The sequence below is a fragment of the Zootoca vivipara genome, chromosome 16, assembly GCF_965207765.1.
Source record: "Zootoca vivipara chromosome 16, rZooViv2.hap1.1, whole genome shotgun sequence".
In the NCBI taxonomy this organism is placed as follows: domain Eukaryota; kingdom Metazoa; phylum Chordata; class Lepidosauria; order Squamata; family Lacertidae; genus Zootoca; species Zootoca vivipara.
In genome coordinates this window covers 4,364,217-4,385,860 of record NC_142599.1, presented here as the reverse complement: position 1 = coordinate 4,385,860, position 21,644 = coordinate 4,364,217, and the positions used below count along the sequence as shown (strand labels likewise).

General features: G+C 46.0%; 2 protein-coding genes across 16 annotated transcripts in view; one reads left to right on the top strand and one right to left on the bottom strand.

Annotated features, from left to right (window-relative positions):
* Positions 1 to 332: 332 nt before the first annotated feature.
* ARL6IP4 (ARF like GTPase 6 interacting protein 4) lies at positions 333 to 7,821 on the top strand. Of its 2 annotated transcripts, XM_035099097.3 has the most exons (6): positions 333 to 682; positions 1,924 to 2,138; positions 3,127 to 3,483; positions 3,814 to 3,931; positions 5,164 to 5,233; positions 5,849 to 7,821. In XM_035099097.3, the coding sequence occupies exons 1-6, from the start codon at positions 465 to 467 to the stop codon at positions 5,903 to 5,905; spliced, it is 1,035 nt and encodes a 344-aa protein (XP_034954988.3). In that variant the 5' UTR covers positions 333 to 464; the 3' UTR covers positions 5,906 to 7,821. The 2 variants fall into 2 exon arrangements, with proteins under 2 accessions (XP_034954988.3, XP_088515516.1); XM_088659390.1 differs by lacking the exon at positions 3,814 to 3,931.
* Positions 7,822 to 14,312: 6,491 nt separating this feature from the next.
* The window catches only part of PITPNM2 (phosphatidylinositol transfer protein membrane associated 2), a 213,112-nt gene continuing 205,780 nt past the window's right edge, over positions 14,313 to 21,644 (bottom strand). For all 14 annotated transcript variants that reach the window (XM_035098032.3, XM_035098047.3, XM_035098045.3 and 11 more), the window contains 3 exons: positions 19,508 to 19,691; positions 17,403 to 17,531; positions 14,313 to 15,788 (listed from right to left, as the gene is read on the bottom strand). In XM_035098032.3, the coding sequence (XP_034953923.3) occupies positions 15,441 to 15,788; positions 17,403 to 17,531; positions 19,508 to 19,691 (661 nt within the window). In that variant the 3' untranslated portion in view covers positions 14,313 to 15,440. The remainder of the gene's footprint in view (positions 15,789 to 17,402; positions 17,532 to 19,507; positions 19,692 to 21,644) is intronic.

The window sequence follows — 21,644 nt, the reverse complement described above, 5'->3', positions numbered from 1 at the left end:
AAGTAACTACTAAATGCATGTTTTGCCAATTGTTAAAAATATGGATTATACTGCTGCATTTTTAATAATATTTATTTTAAAAGATGCACACTCCACCTTCTGATCTAAACTGACCCCACAAAGTGGTTTACAATTTTATTTTATGCTTCTTTTTATGATTTTTGTTCTTGAACGCTTGGATATTTTTGAACAAACACGTACAGAACACAAAAGCATATTTCCCCCCCCCCCTTAAAAATGGACAGAAATAAAACAGGGGTCCTCGCTCTTCGCTGGCTTCCTTCGCCTCCGCTTCCCCCGATTTTTTTGGTTGCAGGGATCCCCCTGGGCCACTCGGCACCCTCCAGATGTTGGACTGACCTCCCACCATTCGCGCCTGGGGCTGATGGGAGCTGGAGCCCAACAACACTTGGGCGGCCCAGCGGTGCTTCAGGTAAGGGGTTTTCGGGAGGCTGGGAACCAAGATGCTTGGCCTGTTTTCCCCGCCGGACATTTCATGGCAACGGACGAGGCGCAGACAGGAAGTCGCCGAGGAAACTATCGAAACAGTTGCTGGGGGGCCCCGCTCGGTTTCCGGGGCTGCGGAGGCGCAGCCCAGTCATAGAAACCCAACCTCTGCAAAAACCCAACCTCCGCACGCCGCGCCGTGTTCATCTCGTTGGCGAGGCCCTGACCTGGCTGGGTGAGTCCGGCGGGACGGGACAAAATTCGTTCCGCAAAGATTCTGGCGAGCAGGCATCCAGTGCGCATGCGCCCTGGCTGCCTGACGGAGACCTTATCTGACAGGGGGCGGGGCTTAGAAAGAGGGAGGGGGAGACGGAGCGCCGGGATTGGGTGGAAAGGCTTTGAAGGGCAGCAGAAACCGTGCGGGTTTTCTTAAAAGGGTCGACGCGCGCCTGGGTGTTAAGGGGGCGGAAGTGTGTGTGCGCGCGCAGATATGTAGATGCACGATTTGTCAGAGCAACGTTAACGCATATTTGTGTTCCCGGAGTGGCTTATTATTTTTATTAAGATTTGTTAGTCACTTAATTTTGCCTAAGGCAACCCAAACGACTTACAAAGTAGTAGGGAACAAAAAGTACAGTTATAATGAAGAAAAAGAAGATCAGGCAAACGTACTACAGCAAATTAAAACAACGAACTGAAACGGCAACAGCCAATTTAAAGAAGACAATAAAATTAAACTGCTCTTGTGTTACAAAAAAGAGGGTTGTGCATTAGAAATTACCCAAAGCTAATGATTAATGAATTATTGTGGTTATTTTATTTTTACATTTCCTCCAGTCGACTAAGGAGAGAAGTTGCCTTGAGAGAACCAGCCCTGGCTGCCTAACCCCAAGGCTGCTTTAATCTGAGGAAGGTTCCCAAGCTTTAAAAAGAAAAAAAACTGACCCCCCATTGTGGCACATGAAAGGCTAGCAAAGATATTGTGTCAGGATGTAGGGCAGGGATGTGGCCCTCCAGTTGTTGGACACCAGCTCCCATCAGCCACAGCCTGCGTGGTCAGGGATGGTGGGAATTGTAGTCTAGGAGCTTCAGGAGGGTCACAGCTTCTCCCTCCTAGTGGTTCTTTTTAAAGAATGAACCACTTGGCATAGAATTAATGTATAGAACTTTCAGGGTCTTGGCAGTAACCTGTAGCCTCAATGGCTAAGGAAAGATTAGATAGCTATATGCCATGGCTTCACATCTGAATAGACCGAAGTGCAATCCTTGGCTCTGAGAGCAGCTCTCCTGGGGACTAGCAACATGGATGGGATGCTGCTATTCTCCTTGCAAGATCAAATTTCCCTAACCATGCCCTTTCTGAATGGACATTTACTTCTGGCTGGTTTGAAACTTGAGTAAGACTGAGTGTGATCTTCAAGGGAAGGGTGGTCGTAGGTAGCCAAGCAAGTAAACAGATCTCATTGTTTGGAACAGACCTGAGAGTATGATGGCTCACAGCCAGGCAAGGAAAAGGTTTCGGAGCAGGAGCCGAAGCGACTCCCAGAGCAGGCGAGATGTGGAGGAGAAGGAGAAGAAAAGGAGGAAAAGCAGCAAAGAATCCCAGGGGAGGATAAGGAGTTTGTCTCCTGCCAGCAAAAGAGGATCTGAGCCCCCCCGGGTCCAGATGGGCTCAGCCTCCAGCAAAGAAGGTAAGGATGTGGGAGAGGGTGTCAGCTGCTTCTGAAGCACTGGCCTAAGACTAACTGGCTAACTCCCAAGAGACTGCGATCTACTCACAGAATTAAAAACTGGGGGGTTCAGGTCAAAGTTGCTGAGCTTTTTTAGGAAGGAGGAAGGCCCATTTTGGGGGGCGTTTGGGTCAAAGTTGTTGAGTTTTTTCAGGGAAGAGGTAAAATGTTGAGCTTTTGTTTAGGGGAGCCACAGTTGTTCAGCTTCTTTGGGGAGAGCCAATGATCTACCAGTGATTGAGCGCATGTTGGCCATGCCTGCCTAAGAAATGCAGAACTCTGATCTCTCGATGGGGTAGCATTTGCCAGTGTTGGCCAGTAGTGCAGTTTCCTGGGGGAGCTATTGTCACTTTCTGGTCATTGAGGCTGCTCCCCTCACCCTCCACCATGGTCCCCTTGTTTGCTTAGGATGAAGACATTTGTGTAGAATGCAGCCTGCAGAGCAGAGTATTTCTCCTGTGGCTATTAATTTTTTTTAATTATGCTTTCACAGAACTTCCCACCAGAACCATCAGGGTTTCAAACATTGCCTTCTTAAGCTTTGTGCCTCAAGCGAGTGATGGCTGCACACTGCCAGCTGCCAGGTGTGTCTTAAAATCAGCGCCTCTGACTATCATTTGCTGGGCACTAACTTCAGAGCCACATCTATGCAGCAGATTCAAACCATATTAATGGGTTAGAAATATGTCCTGGCTGCCCCGACCCCAGGCAAAGAATCCCGTGGAGACACTAAACTAGTTGTCTCCCCAACCCCAGCTACAATACCTAGCTTATTCTTGGAGGTGAAGCCATAGCAGTTAAGCCACTCAACAAGTTCCAGTTCTGGGTTCTGTCCAGGGCTGGAAAAGAGAATTCCCTCAGTTTTTTTTCTCCCTTTGGGTAACAGTCCTGGTGATGTATTGCAACATGATAGATACCCTGGTGACTTCTGATTGATGCTTGGTTCCAGTGAAAAAGAAGAAGAAAGAGAAGGAGAAGAAGAAGAAAAGGAGAAGAGGCAGCAGCAGCAGCAGCTCCTCTTCCTCCGAGACCAGCTCCTTGTCTTCTGGATCGTCCTCCTCTTCTGATTCCTCTCCAGATGTGTCAGGCAACGAGGAATCCAACCGCAAAAGGAGGAAGCAGAGCAAGAAGAAGCTAAGCAAAGAGAAAGATAAAAAGCAAAAGAGGAAGAGGAAGAGGAAAACCAAGAAGAAAGCAAAGAATAAATCAAAGGGGAGGGAGAAAGAGGGAGAAACAAAGGCAGAGGTAGTCCCTGGACCTTCCCTGGACCAGTGGCAGAAAGAGACGCTGGGAGACTCCGGGCCAGGTAAGATCCTCCCCCAGGCAAGGTCGGATTGAAAAACAGTGACAACACTGTTGGTTAATGAGCGGCAAAATGACTGTTGCAGTTTTGCAATAGTGACCTTAATTAGATCAATTTTCTGTAAGTTTGTTTATTAGTAGATGGATTTTTTTAAAAAATCATTACTAAGCTATTTGTATTTTTAACTGGTAGGATATAGAAAGTGCAGTGATTTTTGAACACACTGGAGGGGCCTTTTTTTCCGTGGGATTGAGCAACAAAAATGCTCTCCCTACCAGTGGTAATACCAGAGCATTCTGGCTATTGGTGAGACCACTGTTTTCTGCCTCTCAGCCCTGACGGACGAGCAGAAATCCCGCATCCAAGCAATGAAGCCTATGACAAAAGAGGAATGGGACGCCAGGCAGAGTGTGATAAGGAGAGTCGTTGACCCTGAAACAGGAAGAACAAGGTGTGTGTGTGTGGGGGGGATATGTCACTAGAAGATCATCACTAAGTTCAATTTATGTAGACCCTCTGGGTTTTCTCTCCTGTATCTGCATTTTCCTCTGAAACAACCACATAGTTCAGTTTCTTAACAGAGCTCTTTGTATTTTCTGTTCTTAAGTTCCTTCACTGGCAGTTTATTTTTGCAAATGCTGACCCCGATTAATAGTATCATTTTAAAAGCACCCCAGACAGAGCTTATACACTTTATTTTATTTTCCCCTTGCAACATCACCATGTGCTCAGTGACTGTTGGTCCCATTTTACAAATGGGGAACTGGACTGTGAAGAAGCGATGTTCTTCAGCTTATGAACCTTTTCTTCCTAAACCAGGGGTCAGCAAACTTTTTCAGCAGGGGGCCGGTCTACTGTCCCTCAGAACTTGTGGGGGGCCGGACTATATTTTGGAAAAAAAAATTGAACGAATTCCTATGCCCCACAAATAACCCAGAGATGCATTTTAAATAAAATGACACATTCTACTCATGTTAAAACATGCTGATTCCTGGGCCATCCGCAGGCCAGATTTAGAAGGCGATTGGGCCGCATCCGGCCCCCAGGCCTTAGTTTGGGAACCCCTGTCCTAAATTAAAAAGCCCCTAATGTAGGGAAGGTGCTCCAGACTTCCAGTTATGTTGTGTCCCCTTTCCTGCACCATTCACAGGATCCCTTTGGGGTTTGGTCCAAGTGTGTCTGTGCCGTAAACAGGGAGGAGTGCATCATGACACTGGTACCGTAGCTGTGGATTGTATACAGCATTAGTCATACTCAGAGAAGACCATTTGAAATGAATGACAATTATGGTTCTTCTCCGAGTAGTACTTTGTTGAATACAGCCCTACTTTTAACCCTACCCCTCATAATCTCTAGCTTGGAATTTGCTCTTTCTGCTGCAGCTGAGTTGGCATTCTTTGTGGCTGGCCCCATTGCAGCAAGGCAATCCCTCCATTCTCACATTCTTAACTACGGGAGGCAGCTTCATACTGGCCAGACCACTGGTCCTCTTGGCCCAGTATTATCTACACTGACTGGCAGAGGCTCTCCAGTGTTCCTGGGGTTGAATCAGTTGGGGGTTGAATCAGGGACCTTCTGCATGCAAAGCAGGGAGCTATGGCCCCCTCTGTTGATATGAAGGGCATGTAGACATCTACTGTTCGTGCAAGTTGGCCAGGACTACAATCTGAGTTTCAATTCCAGGCTTATTAAAGGTGATGGCGAGGTCCTTGAGGAGATCGTTACTAAGGAGAGGCATAAAGAAATTAACAAGGTATGTGGCCATTTATTATTGCAGAATCTAATGGATGTAATCTGGCAACTGTAGACTTGAATATTTAGAGCACAAGGCTGGGCTTTGTAGGCTGGGTTTTGGTTATAGCTGTTCTGTGACTTATTAACTCCCCTAAAGGGTTCCACTGACTTCAGTGTCATAGAATCATAGAACAGTAGAGTTGGAAGGGATCCCAAGGGTTATCTAGTCCAACCCCCTGCAATGCAAGAATCTCGACACGTAGTCCTCCATCCAATTTGAAACCATACCAGACCCTGCTTAGCTTTGGAAATATGCTAGCAGTTTTATTGCTAAGAGAGAGAATAAGCTGACTTTTGGGTTGCTGAGACTTTCCCATGTAGGTCCTCTTTGCCTTTGTTTCCATCAGTTTGTAGATCAAGGCTTTTTCATATCCTAGATGAGAACTTCCTTCCTTCCTTCCTTCCTTCCTTCCTTCCTTCCTTCCTTCCTTCCTTCCTTCCTAAGAAGCCTGCAGAGTGTGGGGGCATTGATGCTGTTCCCCTTCAAAGAATAGAACTTCAGAGTAGAACTTGGAAAGTGCACCAAAGACTGATACGATTTACAGACCTTTACTGCATCTACCTTCTTTCACAGCACGCCACGCGGGGAGATGGCCTTTCCTTCCAGGCGAGGATGGGGATGCTGCAGTGATAACAGGATGGTCTTCAGAGATGGTTTTATTCCCAGCTGCAGCAGCTTTGCCAAAACCAGGCACCGCACTCCCCCCGCCCAACACCCATCCCCATGGAATATGCATGCCAGTGCCATCAGGACTGAGAACTGCTGGGGCAGGAAGATGCCCAGATTCATCAGCTCCTAGTACAAATCCTTCTGTTTTGCAGTTCTCCCCTGTGAGGCTCTCCGATTGCTGCCTCCAGCATGTTTCCTCATCAAGGCACCTCCCTTAGCAGTGAAAAACCGTGAAAATAATTATCCCAAAGCAAAAGGGAAGTGAGCAAAAACAGAAGACCCAGGTCACTGGAAAGGAAGCGATGGAAGTCTGACAGCAATGCTTTTATTGCTCTGCCTGCCTCCAAGGCAGATGGACCAAGTGCAAAGTGGGCTGGAGGCTTCTGGTTTTGATCCTGCTTCTTGCCTCTATCCTGTGTGGGAGGGGACTTTTTTTCTAAAGCTCAGCCCAGCTACTTCCTAGCTGGCTTCATGGTGTCTAGGCTCTGAAACCTCAAAATCAAGGGGCGAGGAAGCAGCTAGAGTACAGCTCTACATCTATTGCTGAAGTAGGGGGAGCACCAGCAGCTGCAACCTACCTCCTCCTGCTCCAGGCCGAGGGTGTTTCATGCTCTTGGGTTCTGCTGGGAAGAGTTAGAGCAGGGTAAGGGCATGCAGTTCTCACACAGGTCCACTCTTGCTGTGCCCCTCTAGCATCTCTAGCTGAGCAGCATCTGCTCAGGCGTGGGGCTTGGCGAGGTGGCTGGTCAGCCAAGTTCTGCTGCTGTCTCACCTTTTCTTGTGCTCTAGCCCGACAACTCAGCCTCTGCCTAAGGGCAGAAGGGCACCATAGTGGTGAGATCAGGCTGTTCTGGTTTCCAGCTTCACACTTACACCTACCTAATACAGGAACAGGAATGCATTGAGGCTTCCTTAACAGGTCTACATGGTAACACTTTTCTGCTGCAGCGTTAGCTAGATATGTTGCATTAAGCTCTGGATTCTGAAAAGTGCTGACACCTGCTGTGTTCACGGGAAATTCAAAGCCTTGACCCTTTAAGGGCACCACACAATTTGCTTCCTTGCTAGAGGGCCCTCGTGCGTCCTTGTGCCAACAGCTATGCAATTGGCAAGCATGTCATCCTTTCAGGAGCGACTCTGTCCATGCTGCTTTGCTTTGTTTCCAGGCTCCATTTGGGCAGATTACATATTTGGTGTATCTCTGTATGCCAGGAGTAGCCAAATGTTTTTGGCCCGAGTGCCAAACATTGCCAATCCTCTGAGGGTTGCATGCCTGTGACACACCACACACACACACATACACAATCACACAGGTACACAAAACATCTCCATCACTATGATGGTTATTTCTTTATTGAAGCACCGGGTTAGGTGGAGAGGTTTAAATCTCTGTTCTCAGGGCAACACTGTGGTAGGATTGTTGCAGAGGTTTAAACTGTGCATGTTACTGGCACGAGCAGTTGATTAAGTTGGGGGGGGGGATGAGAAAGGCTACAATGCCAAAATGTTGGGGGGGGGAAGCATGCTGAGTCTGCCAGAGACCCTTAGAGCAACAGTGTTGTTGCTGGGATGCTAGACCCCACACCCACCCCTTTCCTTAAAGGTATGGTAAGGGAATTGTTAAGCAGCTCTCCTGAGGCAACACCGTGTAGGAGCTGGCCGTGGTTGTTTACTCACCAACTTTTGGTAATCAAACAAACGTCAGGCATGTTTGTGTGAAATTCATTTTAATTATATCCTGTTAATTATTTACGCAGTGCTGAACAATAATTCACACTTTGCCCTTATTCCTCCAAAGAAGAGCCAAGTGCATGAATTGTTGCTTTAACTCTTTTTCATCGAAACTAACACTCATTAAAAAAAAATGCTTCACTTTACCTGGATTGTGCCCTTTAAGGGTGTGGTCTTTGTTTTGCAAAATCACAGCACTCCTATTTAACCGGTAGCGTCTAGGTTGCTCCAGGTAGTAAATGTCATGTCATCAACTTACACAGGCTTGCTGATGCAGGTATTACCAGGCCTGTTCATTATAACAGCCTTCCCCATCTTGTCTGTCTTAGGGTATCACCTGTTTATTATAGTAAGGGACACAGATTTTGTTCAGTGTAAGGATGGGCATCATTTTGTGCTGTTCTGGGAACAGGTTTGTACCAAGAAGAACTGCCGACTCAGTCACATGTAACCAAAGTCATGCACATAAGACTGAGTAAAACTTTCCTGCTTTGCTTCAGTGATTCAGAGTGGGGTATAAATGCATCCATATTGCACATACTGCATGACAGCTCCGTAAAATAGGTAGTGCTGAGAAGTTGGGACTCGCCCAACCCAGCATCTGAACCTCCTGGCTGAAAGGGGGATTTGAACCTGAGATGCTGTTTCCCCTCCCTGACAAGTGGAGACACCAGAGGACTGGACCAATTCATACTTCGCAAACTGATAAACAGATTGGATTGCAGTTAGGATTGTTTTTGCACTTGTCCATTTTTTTCAATACTGCTCTGTGCTCAAAAAGCATATACAATTTTTATTTTAGGTTAAAATATGCAGTGCAATACAAAATGCTCATTTTAGGATAAATGTGCAGCACAATTGTGTTTTTGCTTATGGAAACAAGACAGAACAGACTTATTAATGAACATCTGCTAACCTGACACTGGGCAGAAATAGACTGATTCCTACTGACAAGCAGCTCTAATTTAAATGCATTTCAAGCTCTCTCATTCTTTTGCATACTACCGTATTTTTCGCTCCATAAAACGCACCTTTTTCCTCTAAAAAGTAAGAGGAAATGTCTGTGCGTCTTATGGAGCGAATGCGTTATCCCTGGAGCCGAATTGGCCAGGGGCGAAAGGCAGATCGTGTTTGTTTGGCTAACAAGAGGGAGAGTGTTGAAAGGACCCGCTCAGCAGCTGATTGCAAGAGATCGGGGAGGGAGATAAGGGAGCTAGCTCCCTTCCCGCCCCGGCCTCAATTGTCTGCAGAGGGAGTCTGCTGGTTTCCCCAGTGACATGTGACTGGCTGATTAGATTATCTGTCTGGAAACTCTAGAAATGGGTCCCTTTCCTAGAAAAGCCGCAGAACTGTGAGTTGAACCCCATAAAAACAGGATTTTTCCCCTTTGCAAGGTAAGCTCAACAACTTTGAGCTGATCCTCAAAAATGGAGCTTTCCCCCTTTGCAAAAAAGATGCACAACTGTGAGCTGACCCCCCCCCCCAAAAAAACAGGGCTTTTCCCATTTGCAAAAAAAGCTGCACAACTTTGAGCTGATCCTCAAAAAATTGAGCTTTCCCCCTTTGCAAAAGAAGCTTCCTCAAATATTTAATGGGGGGGGGGAGGCACCTAGGCCTCTAGGAGTTGGCTGCTATGCCTAGGACAATTCAAGAAAGCAAAAAAATTTTTTTTCTTGTTTTCCTACTCTAAAAACTAGGTGCGTCCTATGGTCAGATGCATCCTATGGAGCGAAAAATACGGGTAGTTGGTTGTTGCATTAATATCATGCAGGGCACCAAAATATTACTATAACTCTTAGCCATAATAGCTTAGTGCAGGAATGATGATGAACTTCAGGTCTGGAGGCCACATGTGAGTCCAGGTCTCATCAACTGGCCCTCAGAAATTGAGCCAGGCCAAACACACTGCGTCTTCAGGCCATTCAATGGCCCTGCTTTGCCCCCTGAATATTTATGTAGCTATCATATTTATATCCCACTTTCTCCAAGGAACTCAAGGTGGTGTACATGGTCCTCCAGCTCTTCATCTGAACTCCACGACAGCCCTGTGAGTGTGAGGTAGGTTAGGCTGAGAGGCAGTGACTGGCCTACAGTCACCCAGTGAGCTTCATAACTGAGTGTGGATGTGACCCCTGATTTTCCTAATACCTCTCTTGCCTGTTTGGAGGAGAGATAGGGGTGTTATGGGTATGTAGAAACAAATGCATAAAGGTAAAATTTACATGGCTCCACCCACTTTTGCATGTGGCCCTTGGAAGGTCGCTCAGAAGAGAATGTGGCTCCCAGGCCGAAAAAGGTTCCTTGCCCCTGGGCTTAATGGCATTGCTCTGTAGAGAGGCTCTTTGTGCCTTATTATCTGGAGACAAAAAACAAGAAGGGAAGCCCATTGCCATGGCGTCCCAATTGTGCATTCCCCCCCAAAATCTGGCTGTTATAAAGACAGAATGCTGGGATTTGGTCTGATGCTTCAGGGCTACTTTCTTGGCCTCTGAAAGCAAGTCGCTTTGAAGCTTTATGCCTTTGGTGGACTTTGCAAAGAAGCAGACACAGCAAGAGAGCCTTCCCATTTCTTTTAATTGGTGTTAACGTACAAGGGATAACCATATACAAAGCACAACCAGGCGGCAGAACGAGGCGGCAGGAACAACAAGGAAGAGGGTGGTCCTCACATACAAGAGCAAGGAGACAGACAGGATCATGCAGACACAAAACGCAGGTAGCTGGACTCTGGGCTGATTTGCCCTTGTGACCTTTCCATAGGGAACCTTCTTGGAGTGCTGCCCCTCCAGCCGAATCTTTGAAAAGCCTGCCCCCCTCATTCAACAGAATGAACATTGTTGAATACAGAATAACAGTCAGGGAGGAGAAAGAAGTGTGGGGTGGGGGTCTCAGTGATGAAGGAGAGGGAGACAAAACCGTAATGCTTTTGGAACTAACAGGAAAAACGGCAGCAATGGTGCTAAATACCTGAACAAGAGAGATGACTCCAGTAAAGTCCGGGATAAAACTGGGGGGAAGAGGGTTTTGTTCGTAACCAACTCTGCTCCCCACCCTGCCTTTTGGTAGACAACCATTGAGCTAGCTTTAAGATACAAAACGTTCATCAAAATTAAAGTTGCATTGTCAAAAGATGCTAACAATCCGGCCCCAGTGCAAATTACAGGGAAGCTATCTTGTTTGGGAAGAATGTATACAACAGGTCGGGCCTCTTTTTCCATCAAACCATTGATTGTTTTGTACATTTATATCCTACTTTTCTTTGAATGGAATTCTGGGGTTCTTAGATAGACTCCCCACCATCTAGATCTGCTTCATTCCAGCAGGCTGGTGTTGTCAGTGCCCTTTTGTAATGTTTTGATATCTAAGGCTGCAATCCTAAACACACTTACCAGGGAGTAATGTGGAGCAAGGCCAATGAATGCAATGGAAATTACGTCTGGGTAATTATGCATAAGATTGTGTCATAGGAATGCCACCTAGAACCTATGTGTGTGCTTTAGTTTCATTTGTTTTCTCATACTGCAAACATTTTAGGAGCTTTCCAAAATTTAGCATGCTTTGGCAAGCTTGGGGGTTGTGCAGAGGTAAGCTTTATTAAACTCCACACCCACCTTGGCTTTTCAGAGCATTAGGCTTTCCCCCTCCCATCTGCAGCCATATGGATGAGAAGCTTGCCTTTTTTGGCTTAAAAGAAATGAAAGTTTAGTCCCACGTGATGCCTCTAAACATTTTTAGCCAAGTTTAAACATTTCAGCACCAAATTACCCTGCAAAACCTCCCCCCAAACACAAGGTCTGTTGCTATGGAACATCTGAAAAGAGTAAATTAAGTCTATGTTAAAAAATAGACCCAAACTCAGCAAAATTCTTGTTCTGTGCCAAGGCAGCTCAAATTGTGCAGTGTGAATATATGATGTAAACCATACAACGCTGCATTATGCAAAGTTCCTTGGTTTATGGGGGGAGGATGGGGGAGATGTGGACAGAACACTTGATTCCATGTACTTGTCCAACCTCCCTTGGGGATTCTAAATGCCACCCAAACGCCAGGTTGCTGGTGCAAGCTCCTCTAAATATTTGCAGGGGGGGAGTTCCTGATCTCCTGACCACTCCTTTCCTCAAATATCACCCCAATATATCCCCCCGCCTTTTAAAAGAGGAAACCACTTCAGAGTCCAAATTACTTGCAAAACATACTTCAAAGACAACAACAAACAGAAGTTATGTGATCCCAAGACAAAAAGTGCAAGTTTTACCTGTTCCTTGGCTGGCTGGGCCTTGCAGCTAAAAACATCTGGAAGGTCTCAGGTTGGGAAAGGCTGATCATCATACTGGCCGAGTTCTAGGCACATCCAGGTGGCTCTAATATACGCAATGTACTGAAACTGTTCTCCCTGACCACTCATCCATTCACTCGGCTGAGTAGACTCTTGAGAGCAAGTCTGCACACTTGAGGTTCCCAGAGCAGGAGATAGCAGACCTGCCCTTTCCAGGGGCATTCCTGCCTCTTACTGGCCCTTAAGGTATAAACTGGATCTGGGGCACTGATCTCAAGGAAAGACAATCACTGAGGCTACAGCATTAAATACAGATGGCTTCAGATTCCACAAATCAGTCATTGCATTTCCAGTGGGATGGCGAACGCTGCTCTCCAGATTCATTCCAGAGGGAGCCACAGTACTTTCTAAGGAAGCTATTGCTATTGTTTGTTTAATGCCAGAGTAGCAAGTTCAGCTTTCAACATCAAGGACAACACATGAGGGGTATGCACACATAAGTCATGGACCAGAATGGTGGCATCCTGGAGGGCTTAAAAAAATGAAAGAAGCCTCCAGCCATGATGTCATTTGCTCACCGCTCACTTAATTCAAAGTTATTACAATGGCAAAGAAGAATGAAGAATCACCCCCATCCCCTTACACATACAAAACAACCACCTTGAAAAGAAACAGGGAGAATGGCTGAAAGAGAGGAGACGCCTGGCCAAGGGGTGGGGTGGGGGGTGCACACAGGAATGACTGTCCCTCTTACGGATCATTCGTTTCAAATATGGATTGGTGAGAGGCAATGACAAGATTTCTTTTAGCATCCTTTGACAGTTTGAACTTGGTCCATAAAATAAGTCTGTTGTACATTAAGGGGGAGGGGAAGCTAGGCCTTGAAATATTAACAAAACCTGAAGGTTTATTTCCCTCCAGACATGGGTTTTGTACATAAAATAAATTACTTTCACTGCATATATATTTATATATATTTATATATATATATACCACCCACTTCCTCCTCAACCCGTATCCAGGCATTTTACATTGTTTTTTTCCTTTACACTATCTACACACACACACACACACTAAAAAGGAGCCACTGAACATCTCAAAGCTTGAATAATGTACATGTCATGTCTTGACTGTTCAGGGAAGAGGCCAAATCAATGAAAATCAAATCCAGATCATGTGGCCGCCTAGTCTGTTTTAGCGATGATGGTCAGATGATACACTGAGCTAGCAAGGAGCTATAATGCAATCCATATGGATTCTGCATGTCAAATACCTACCCGCTCATTTTTTGATGTATATTTGCAAAGAGCTAGACTGAGGAGAAAGGGAAGTCAATAGTGCTTGGTGTGTTTTTTTTTTAAAAAAAAGAAAAGTAGTAAAAACTCGCCAAGATTTTCTTGTTGACTTCATCTGAGACAAGAGGCTTATAATCTTGCAGTATGGCTCATCATCAACCATTTAAGAAATGTTGGGAGTTGAATTGCAAGCTTCATTTGAAAAGAGCAGCAGTTTCCATGGATAAATAAATGGATTTTAGACAGTAACATCCATATGGATGGAGCACACCATTTTAAATTTGGTGTTGAAACCCATGTAGCAAAGTAGCTTTTTAAATGTCCAGGTGAGTTGTTGAGCCTCGTGGCTTGGAAAGAGGCTGTAATTCACAGTGCTGCCGAGTCTTGGTATTGAAAAGAAGAAATGATGAAAGAGCTGTTGGTCTAGGGGGGAAATGTTTTACGTATAAAGTGGAACACTGAACAAAGAAGCACACCTGTGCAAATATAAAAAATGCCAGAAGCTATAGGCAAGAAAGGGCAACCCAAACTCTTGGAGAACTAGTCCATTATCTCAGGCTAACCGTGTTCTGCAACAGCTGGAAACTGAATCTGCAGGGTGAGGTGGCATGATGGTGGCTAGGGAAATTTTGCAGACCCTTCCTTGTAGGCCTATGTTCCCTTGTGATTCACTCCCATTCTCAAACGGCTACTATAAAGTGTTATAAACCAAGCATGTTCTTTAGAACTCGGGGCAGAGCTCACAAATGTACTTCACAGAACTTTGCAGCAAATTCAAACCATCAAACCTGCAACTCCTGTACAGAGAGTAGTTAGGGAAATTTAAGATACCGTATGTCTTTCCTCTCCTTTTCAAAATCACATTCCCTTGATTTGTACCTCTCAATTTGTTGCACTTGTTCTTTTTAAATCTCCTTACATTGTTGGTGGGGGAAAAGTCCTGTGTGTGTGCATGTGTGCATCCTGGCTTAGCAACATTTGACTGTCATGTGCTATAAATAGGGAGGGTGTAGCTTCATAAAATAGTAATAGGCCTCCTTTCTAAAAATTATCAGTGCAAAACAAATAAAAACAATGAGGTTTTACAGTTGCATAACTATAGTTAAAAAGAAAAGCAAAATTTACATCCTCTGCTGAAAGCCATTGCAAAAGTTGGAAAGAAGGACGGACTCCCTTCTGAAGAGGGTCAAGAGGCAGAAAAGAAGTGGGCAGAGTGGGGAAGAATTTGGACTTCGCTTTTTTTAGGCTGAGCAAAAATAGCACTCTGCTATTTGTTTCCTAGATGCTTGAAACTAACTGTTGGTACTTTCCAAAAGTAGAAACTGGATAACTGCCCAACTTCTTTCACCCTGTCCACTCCCTCACACACCGAGGAGCAGAAAGCAGCAGATAGTACAATCCACCAGTTTCCAAAATCTGGTTTTTGTTTTCCCTCCTTTTTTTAAGATGTTCGCTTAAAAATAATCATAGGAAATTGTACCCAAATAAAACCAACTGCTAATCGGATCCCATGCTTCTCGCACCAAAGATGCCTTGAATTAGCCATTGCCAACATGACTTTGCTTCCTAGCAGAATGGAAGTGTGTTCTAAGCATCCTTTGCTTGTCTTGAACTCTTCCTTGTCTCCAACCCGAGTCTCTCCAAATTCCAGAAGTGGAGCAACTTATTTCAAAGTGGTGGCAGGATGCAGCTCCCTTCACTTCAGGTAGCAGAACAAACCCACAGTTGTGGCTCCCCTGACTGACTCCTCCAGTTCTGCCCACACATGGCACTGGGGCACCCCCTCCCTCCGCTGCCTCTTTAACGATAGCTAAGAAGCTGTGGAGGCACATATTTACAATCACCAAACCTGGGTGAGAAAGGGGGGGGGGCAGGAAAAAGCTGCACCCAGGAGCTGCCGAAGTATTCATCTTCCCCTTCCTGATGCCCCTCTGCTTGAAAAGGCAGTTTTCTTGTTCCCCTTTGCACAGTGCTCTGCAAAAACCCAGTGCCCCCGTCCCCAAGGCCTGTATGTTTTGCATGGAGGGGGGGGGAACCAGCCTGTTATCGCCTCATAAAGTTATGACCGCCTCTCTGGCAACGAGTAGCACCATGTTTGCCCCACTACCCCACACCACAGGCCTCGGTTGATTCACCTCCGCTGCTGCTGCTGCTGCCATGCACAATTGCCTCCTGCTGCTGCCTTCTGGCTGCCCTACTTCTGCCCCAGGCCCCCCGGCTCCAGTCTGGAGGCTGTGCTCCGGCCCCAGCACCCTGTGGCAAGGCTCATGCTCCTCTGGCTGCGCTCCTTCTCCCTCTCCCGGTCACTCTCTGACTGACTCTGGGTTCGCTCCGGCCTGTAGCCACTGCTTCCGCTGGCTACCGTGGCTGGCTGAGAGGAGATGGTGCGCAGCAAGTGGTTCCTCTTGCGCAGGAATTCCGTTTGGCCCGGGAGGCCAAAGCTGCCTTTCCGAAGAGCCATCCGGGTGGTGTTCTTGGCAGGGCGGGAGCGATGGGTGTATTCCAGCTGGGCCAGGTGGGCTGCGTATCCCTCGGTAATGAACTGCAAATTTAATTAAAATGAAAGCTTATTTTTGGAAGACATCTGCAGTCCAAAACTTCACTCTTGTTCCATGGCCAAATGCAATTTCACAGCTGCCATTTCAGATGCTGCCGAGGCAACTCTTTGCCAAGTGACAAATTTATCTCAGGTTGCCAGACCCAGAAAATAATGTGTGCCATACAGGATGTGGTTCTCATTGTTGAAGTGCAGCCCTGGAATGTGTGAACCCATAAGCTAGTCAAGTGCAGCCCTGGAATGTGTGAACCCATAAGCTAGTCATCTCTACCTTTCTGCTAAGTGTCAAGGAGAAGTCTCTCTGACACACTAGTTCAGAAATCGAGAAGCAGCCACAAAATTCTCCTCAGCAGCTGGCAAAACAATATAGGCAACCCACTTACTTGTATGTGCACCAAGAGAAGTAATTCAGCAAAAAGCCATCTAAATGTCAACCCAAATAAACAAATTTGCTAAACATATTAATGCTTTTTGTGCAATGGCCATTATTCATCTTTGATACACTTTGTGTATGTATGTATTTTATTTAATATATTTCTAAACTATGTTTCACCAAATGGATTCCAATGAAGTGTACAACATCTGGGTACTCAGCTTTCTCCATCACCTAAGCTTGGACTATGCTATTAAAAGACACAATATCAAAAATTTCAAAAATCTCTTAGAGCACACTGGTAAATCTTGTTAGTACAAATGTAACACTGATCACCTGAAAATTTCGACTGAAATATTCTTCTGTTTTCAGAAAATATTTTTGAAAGACACATAGCTGCAGGCTTGCTGCTTCTTCCCATCTTGTTCCAGGCCTACTGGGCTACTTGCCTGCTTTTCCTGTGCATCCCCTGACTGGGTCCATTTTTGTCTCTCCATAGATGAGGCCGATGCCTTATATGGAGTCATCCCTTTGCTGCATTTAGCTCAGTACGGCTGATTGGCAGAGGCCCTCCAGGGCTTTAGGCAGGGGCCTCTCCCAACCCCACATGAAGATGCTGGAGATTTAAGAAGCTGGACTTTTCTGTATGCAGAGCAGATGCTCTACCTCTGAGCTACAGCCACTTCTGCAACTACCTCAGAAGGTGCTTGGCTTTCTTCCCACCATTTCTCTCCTCCATGCCAACAAAGATGGCACTATAAAGGTAAGATCTGTGCTAGTCCGCTGGTGCTCCAGAATGCCACCCTCCTCTACATCTTCTCTGGGTATCTCTTCGGAGCCACTTTTCGTGAGCCCCACTGACACAGAAGTGGCACCAGGGGCATAGCTGGGGGGGGGCACGGGCACTCGGTAACCACACTGCGGGGGCGGCACTTACCATGGGGCCCAAAACGGCAGTGTGTGGCCTGTGTCTGCTCACCGCCTCCCCCTCCTCTGCCCTACAGCTGAGAGAGAGGCAGTGGGCAGACTCCTTGGAGGCTCCGTGCAGCACACCCTTCCCTGGCGCACCCTGCCCCGCCTCCAGGCACAGGTGCCACCCCAGGTGCCCGAGCGGCTAGCTACACCGCTGAGTGGCACAGCTGTAGGGCTTGGACAGGCTGCACCCCCAGCCTCATCATACAGGCACTTATCTATCCCTTGCGAAAGCACCTGAATTCTGAGGTTACCTGACAATGGTTCTGTAACTTCTTGGTCGGCCGCCCAACAATGTAGATCTGCATAGGCGGCAGGCTGATGGAGGTGTAGACTGAGACATCCTTGGTGGATCCATAGGCCGCATGGATCTTCATGTCAAGCTGCAGGGTGCGGGGCAAGAAAAGGCAAATCATTGGCAACTGGGAGGGAAATGTAACCTCTGGAACAGCACCAGACCCTTGGTTTTCACGCAAAGATGTTGTGTTGTAGTATCTTTTGTAGGATGCCTTGGTAAAAAGTTGTAATGTTAAGAGTAAGGATGCATTTGAGGAGAAGTGCTCGGGAAGGCAAACACCCTCCCTGAATGCTCAAAAGCAGGACTGGCGTTCACAAGGTTCACCCCGATCCTCCAAGCCACCTGCCCCAAGGTCCCCCAGTGCCAACAGCAGCTGCTGCTTCAGGGCCTTCTGTCTGGGAAGGGCACTGCTAGGGGTCTTGGTCACAGCCTGCCCAGAAGTGGTGTCACTTTGGGCAGGGTTTGGGGGCATCATTCCAGGGCTTCACCTAGCAAGATGAGCAGTCTGGCCAAGTATACATGTTGTAAACCACTCTGATATGTGGCATATGAAAGTAGATAGATAAATAAGATAAAAGTAACGTGCTTATAATAAAAGCTGCATAAAAATGTGTATATTATAAAACCTCATGCAAAAAAGTTATTACAAAACTGCTTTGTGTACATTAGACAAAATTGCATTAAAATGTGTACAGTGGTACCTCAATGAATATTGGTATTGAATATGGGCCTATGGCTGTAATAAACCTATCTATCTGTACAGTGGTACCTCTGCAGACGCACACCTCTTGATGCATATCCTTCAGGAAGAGAACGTGGCAAACCCGCAAGTATTTTCCCGCGCATGTGCATGTACAGAAGTGCCCTACTGCGCCGCGCGCATGTGCAGAAGCAGCACCTCTGGTTGCGAATTCCTCGGGATCCGACCGGAGCTCCGGAACGGATCCTGTGCGCAACCAGAGGTACCACTGTATATTGAAAGATAAATCTGCACTAAAATGATGAATTTTCTTCAGGCTTCTTTTTTTAAAAGTTGCAAACTGATGTGGCATTGTTGAGAACTGAAGACTGGAAAAATGAGGTATCTGAAGAAGTGTGCATGAAAGCTCATACCTATGACAAACTCAGTTGGTCTCTAAGGTGCTACTGGAAGGATTATTATTTTTATTTATTTTTTGGAAAAATGAGAAACAAAGAGAAACTTGAACCTGACACATTTTCCCATTTCTATTACCAAAGACCGCCTGAAGACACTTAGGAGTCTAACATTGCCTAACTGGGCAACTGTACCACCGCCTGCAGCCGCCACCTCTGCTTCTTCCTTTGCCTGCCCAAAGGGAAGTTTTTTTGTCTACTGACAGGGGAAGAGGGAGGTGGAGGAGAATGCTCAGAGCTTTTGGGGGGATTTTGCACATGTGCACTTGGAACATACACCATCCACAGCACCTTTTTTGGCAAAATGAATGGATGCTCTAGCATCCCTAGTTAAAATGTCTCAGGTGAATGTAATGAAGAGACTGGATGGCCATCAGTCATGGATGCTTCAGTTGAGATTCCTGCATTGTCGGGGGTGACCCTTGTAATCCCTTCCAATTCTACAATTCTATGAACTATGGTTAAAAATTGAAGCTCCGTGAACTGAGTTTGTCAAAACTGTGTTTGTTAGATGTTCAAGAGGTTCTGATCAGCTGATTAGTTCTGAGGGAATTCTCCACTGTATTAGTATATATTCCTGTTATGGACTAGAGCTTAGCTACTAAGAAAGACAAAACACCTCTCTATTTCTCCTCATATGATATACTAGATTTTTCTGTCCCCCAAAGTATTATCAGTTTCTTTTATCTCTGGACTCCATTTGCTCTATTTAAGTGACTTCGCTAACAACTGGCCAGTGTCTGGAACATCACCAAAAATCTTCCACGTCTGTTGGATACTTAGTTTGGTTCAGGATGACACCTCCTCACACTACCCACAGATATTTCCATGCGCTGTTTGGATAGACACAGCCTCTGGGCACTTTGAGAAGTTCTCCCTAAACCTGCTGAGAGAGAGCTTGCTTACGTCTGTGAGTAGGGACTTGAGGAAGTTGGCCTTGTGCCGCAGTGGGTCGTGAACCAGACCATCGCAGAACGAGACGATCCCATGGGGGAAGTTGTGCTGTGCTAACCAGGCAACTACCCGCTGCTTCTGCATGTCAGGCCGGCCCGTGACGTAGATAATGAGGTAGCCAAGGTCTTGCCAGTGCCTAAGAAGGGGAAGGGAGAAAACAATTAATAAGAACAGGAGGGAGGGAGGATGTATTACAGGCTGGAGATCTGGCAAGGGGAAGTGGGAACTATTTGCCTGCTGCTGAAGTCCTGAACCATCTCGGCACACTGACGTGCCTATTTGTATTAGGAATGCTTCTGAAGAGATAATTTTAGAGGAAAACTCTCCAATTGTTGCCAATGGGTGCTTTGTTTGTACTTTCTCCCAACTTACAACCAACACAAGAAGCTGCCATATATTGAGTTAGGCTGGGAAACTCCCAGACCTAAATGGAGATGTCAGAGAATGAACATGGGACCTTCTGCCTGCAAAGCAGGTGCTCTACCTATCACTGACCCAAGGCCCTTTCCCCACTGAGCAGTGGCCTTTCCCTAAGTCCTGGGAAAGGTCCCTTAGCACAAGAGAGAACGTGCCCCCCCTTTTACCAACAACTGAGATGGAAGTGGAATCTTAGCTGTCCACAAATACTGTACAGAGAGGATTTTGCCAGGAGCCGGCCTGCTGAAGCTGCTATATGTGAAGCTAAGCGATCAATAGAAATTTCTGCAATATTTATTCCCTTGCACAGCACTTTGTAACAAATAAATGAAAAATAAACGCTTGCTCTTCTACCCTCACAAACACCTTTTGTAAACATATTATCCCAGTCTTTCATTCTTAAATTTGATATATTTGCTAAATTCATTTAGGACATTTGTAATCTACTTTCCAATCACATCTTTTCACATTTTCTGTTCTCAGATCTTTTTGTATGTGTCTAGGGGGAATCGGCTGTTCCTTTTGGCTCTCCTGGTTATTTTGATGTTGGGCGTGAATCTGGGAATTCAACTCGGGTATGTCTATTTCCTCTCCCCCTGTCAAGTTTTTTTGCAATGTCGTTACTTCCATTGGGGAACCAGGCCTTGGTTTTGTGGGCCGCCTCTGTCGCATCAGTCCTCATCTTACATAAGGGTGCAACAATAGTACAGTGGAACCTCGGTTTATGAACACCTCGGTTTACGAATTTTCGGTTTACAAATGCCGCGGACCAATCTGGAACAGATTAATCCACTTTCCATTACTTTCAATGGGAAAGTTCGCTTCAGTTTATGAACACTTCAGTTTATGAACAGACTTCCGGAACCAATTGTGTTCATAAACCGAGGTACCACTGTATTGTGAAATACCCGGGTTGGAAAAACTCCTCTGCTTGACAATTTGAATTTCATCTAGTGAATCAGTGGGGGCAGTCTAGTAGAGGAAAAAGTTAACATAATTTTTTGGATTTGATTTGTGATATTCAAGGGTTCAGTTCCAACTAAGTCGATCTCTGTGAGACCACTACCAAATAAGTCTGATAAATGTCGTTTGGAACACTGGACACCTTCCCAGTTAGGAGTTTGATCTAGTCTTCCACGGATTGGCATACAGATCTTTTTTTGGTTGGAAGATTAAATAGGAAGAGTTTGTTTTAATAGAATAATAGAATTATAGAGTTGGAAGAGACCACAAGGGCCATCCAGTCCAACCCCCTGCCAAGCAGGAAACACCATCAAAGCATTCCTGACAGATGGCTGTCAAGCCTCCGCTTAAAGACCTCCAAAGAAGGAGACTCCACCACACTCCTTGGTAGCAAATTCCACTGGCGAACAGCTCTTACTATCAGGAAGTTCTTCCTAATGTTTAGGTGGAATCTTCTTTCTTGTAGCTTGAATCCATTGCTCCGTGTCCGCTTCCCTGGAGCAGCAGAAAACAAACTTTCTCCCTCCTCTATATGACATCCTTTTATATATTTGAACATGGCTATCATATTACCCCTTAACCTTCTCTTCTCCAGGCTAAACATACCCAGGTCCCTAAGCCGTTCCTCATAAGGCATCGTTTCCAGGCCTTTGACCATTTTGGTAGCCCTCCTCTGGACACGTTCCAGCTTGTCAGTATCCTTCTTGAA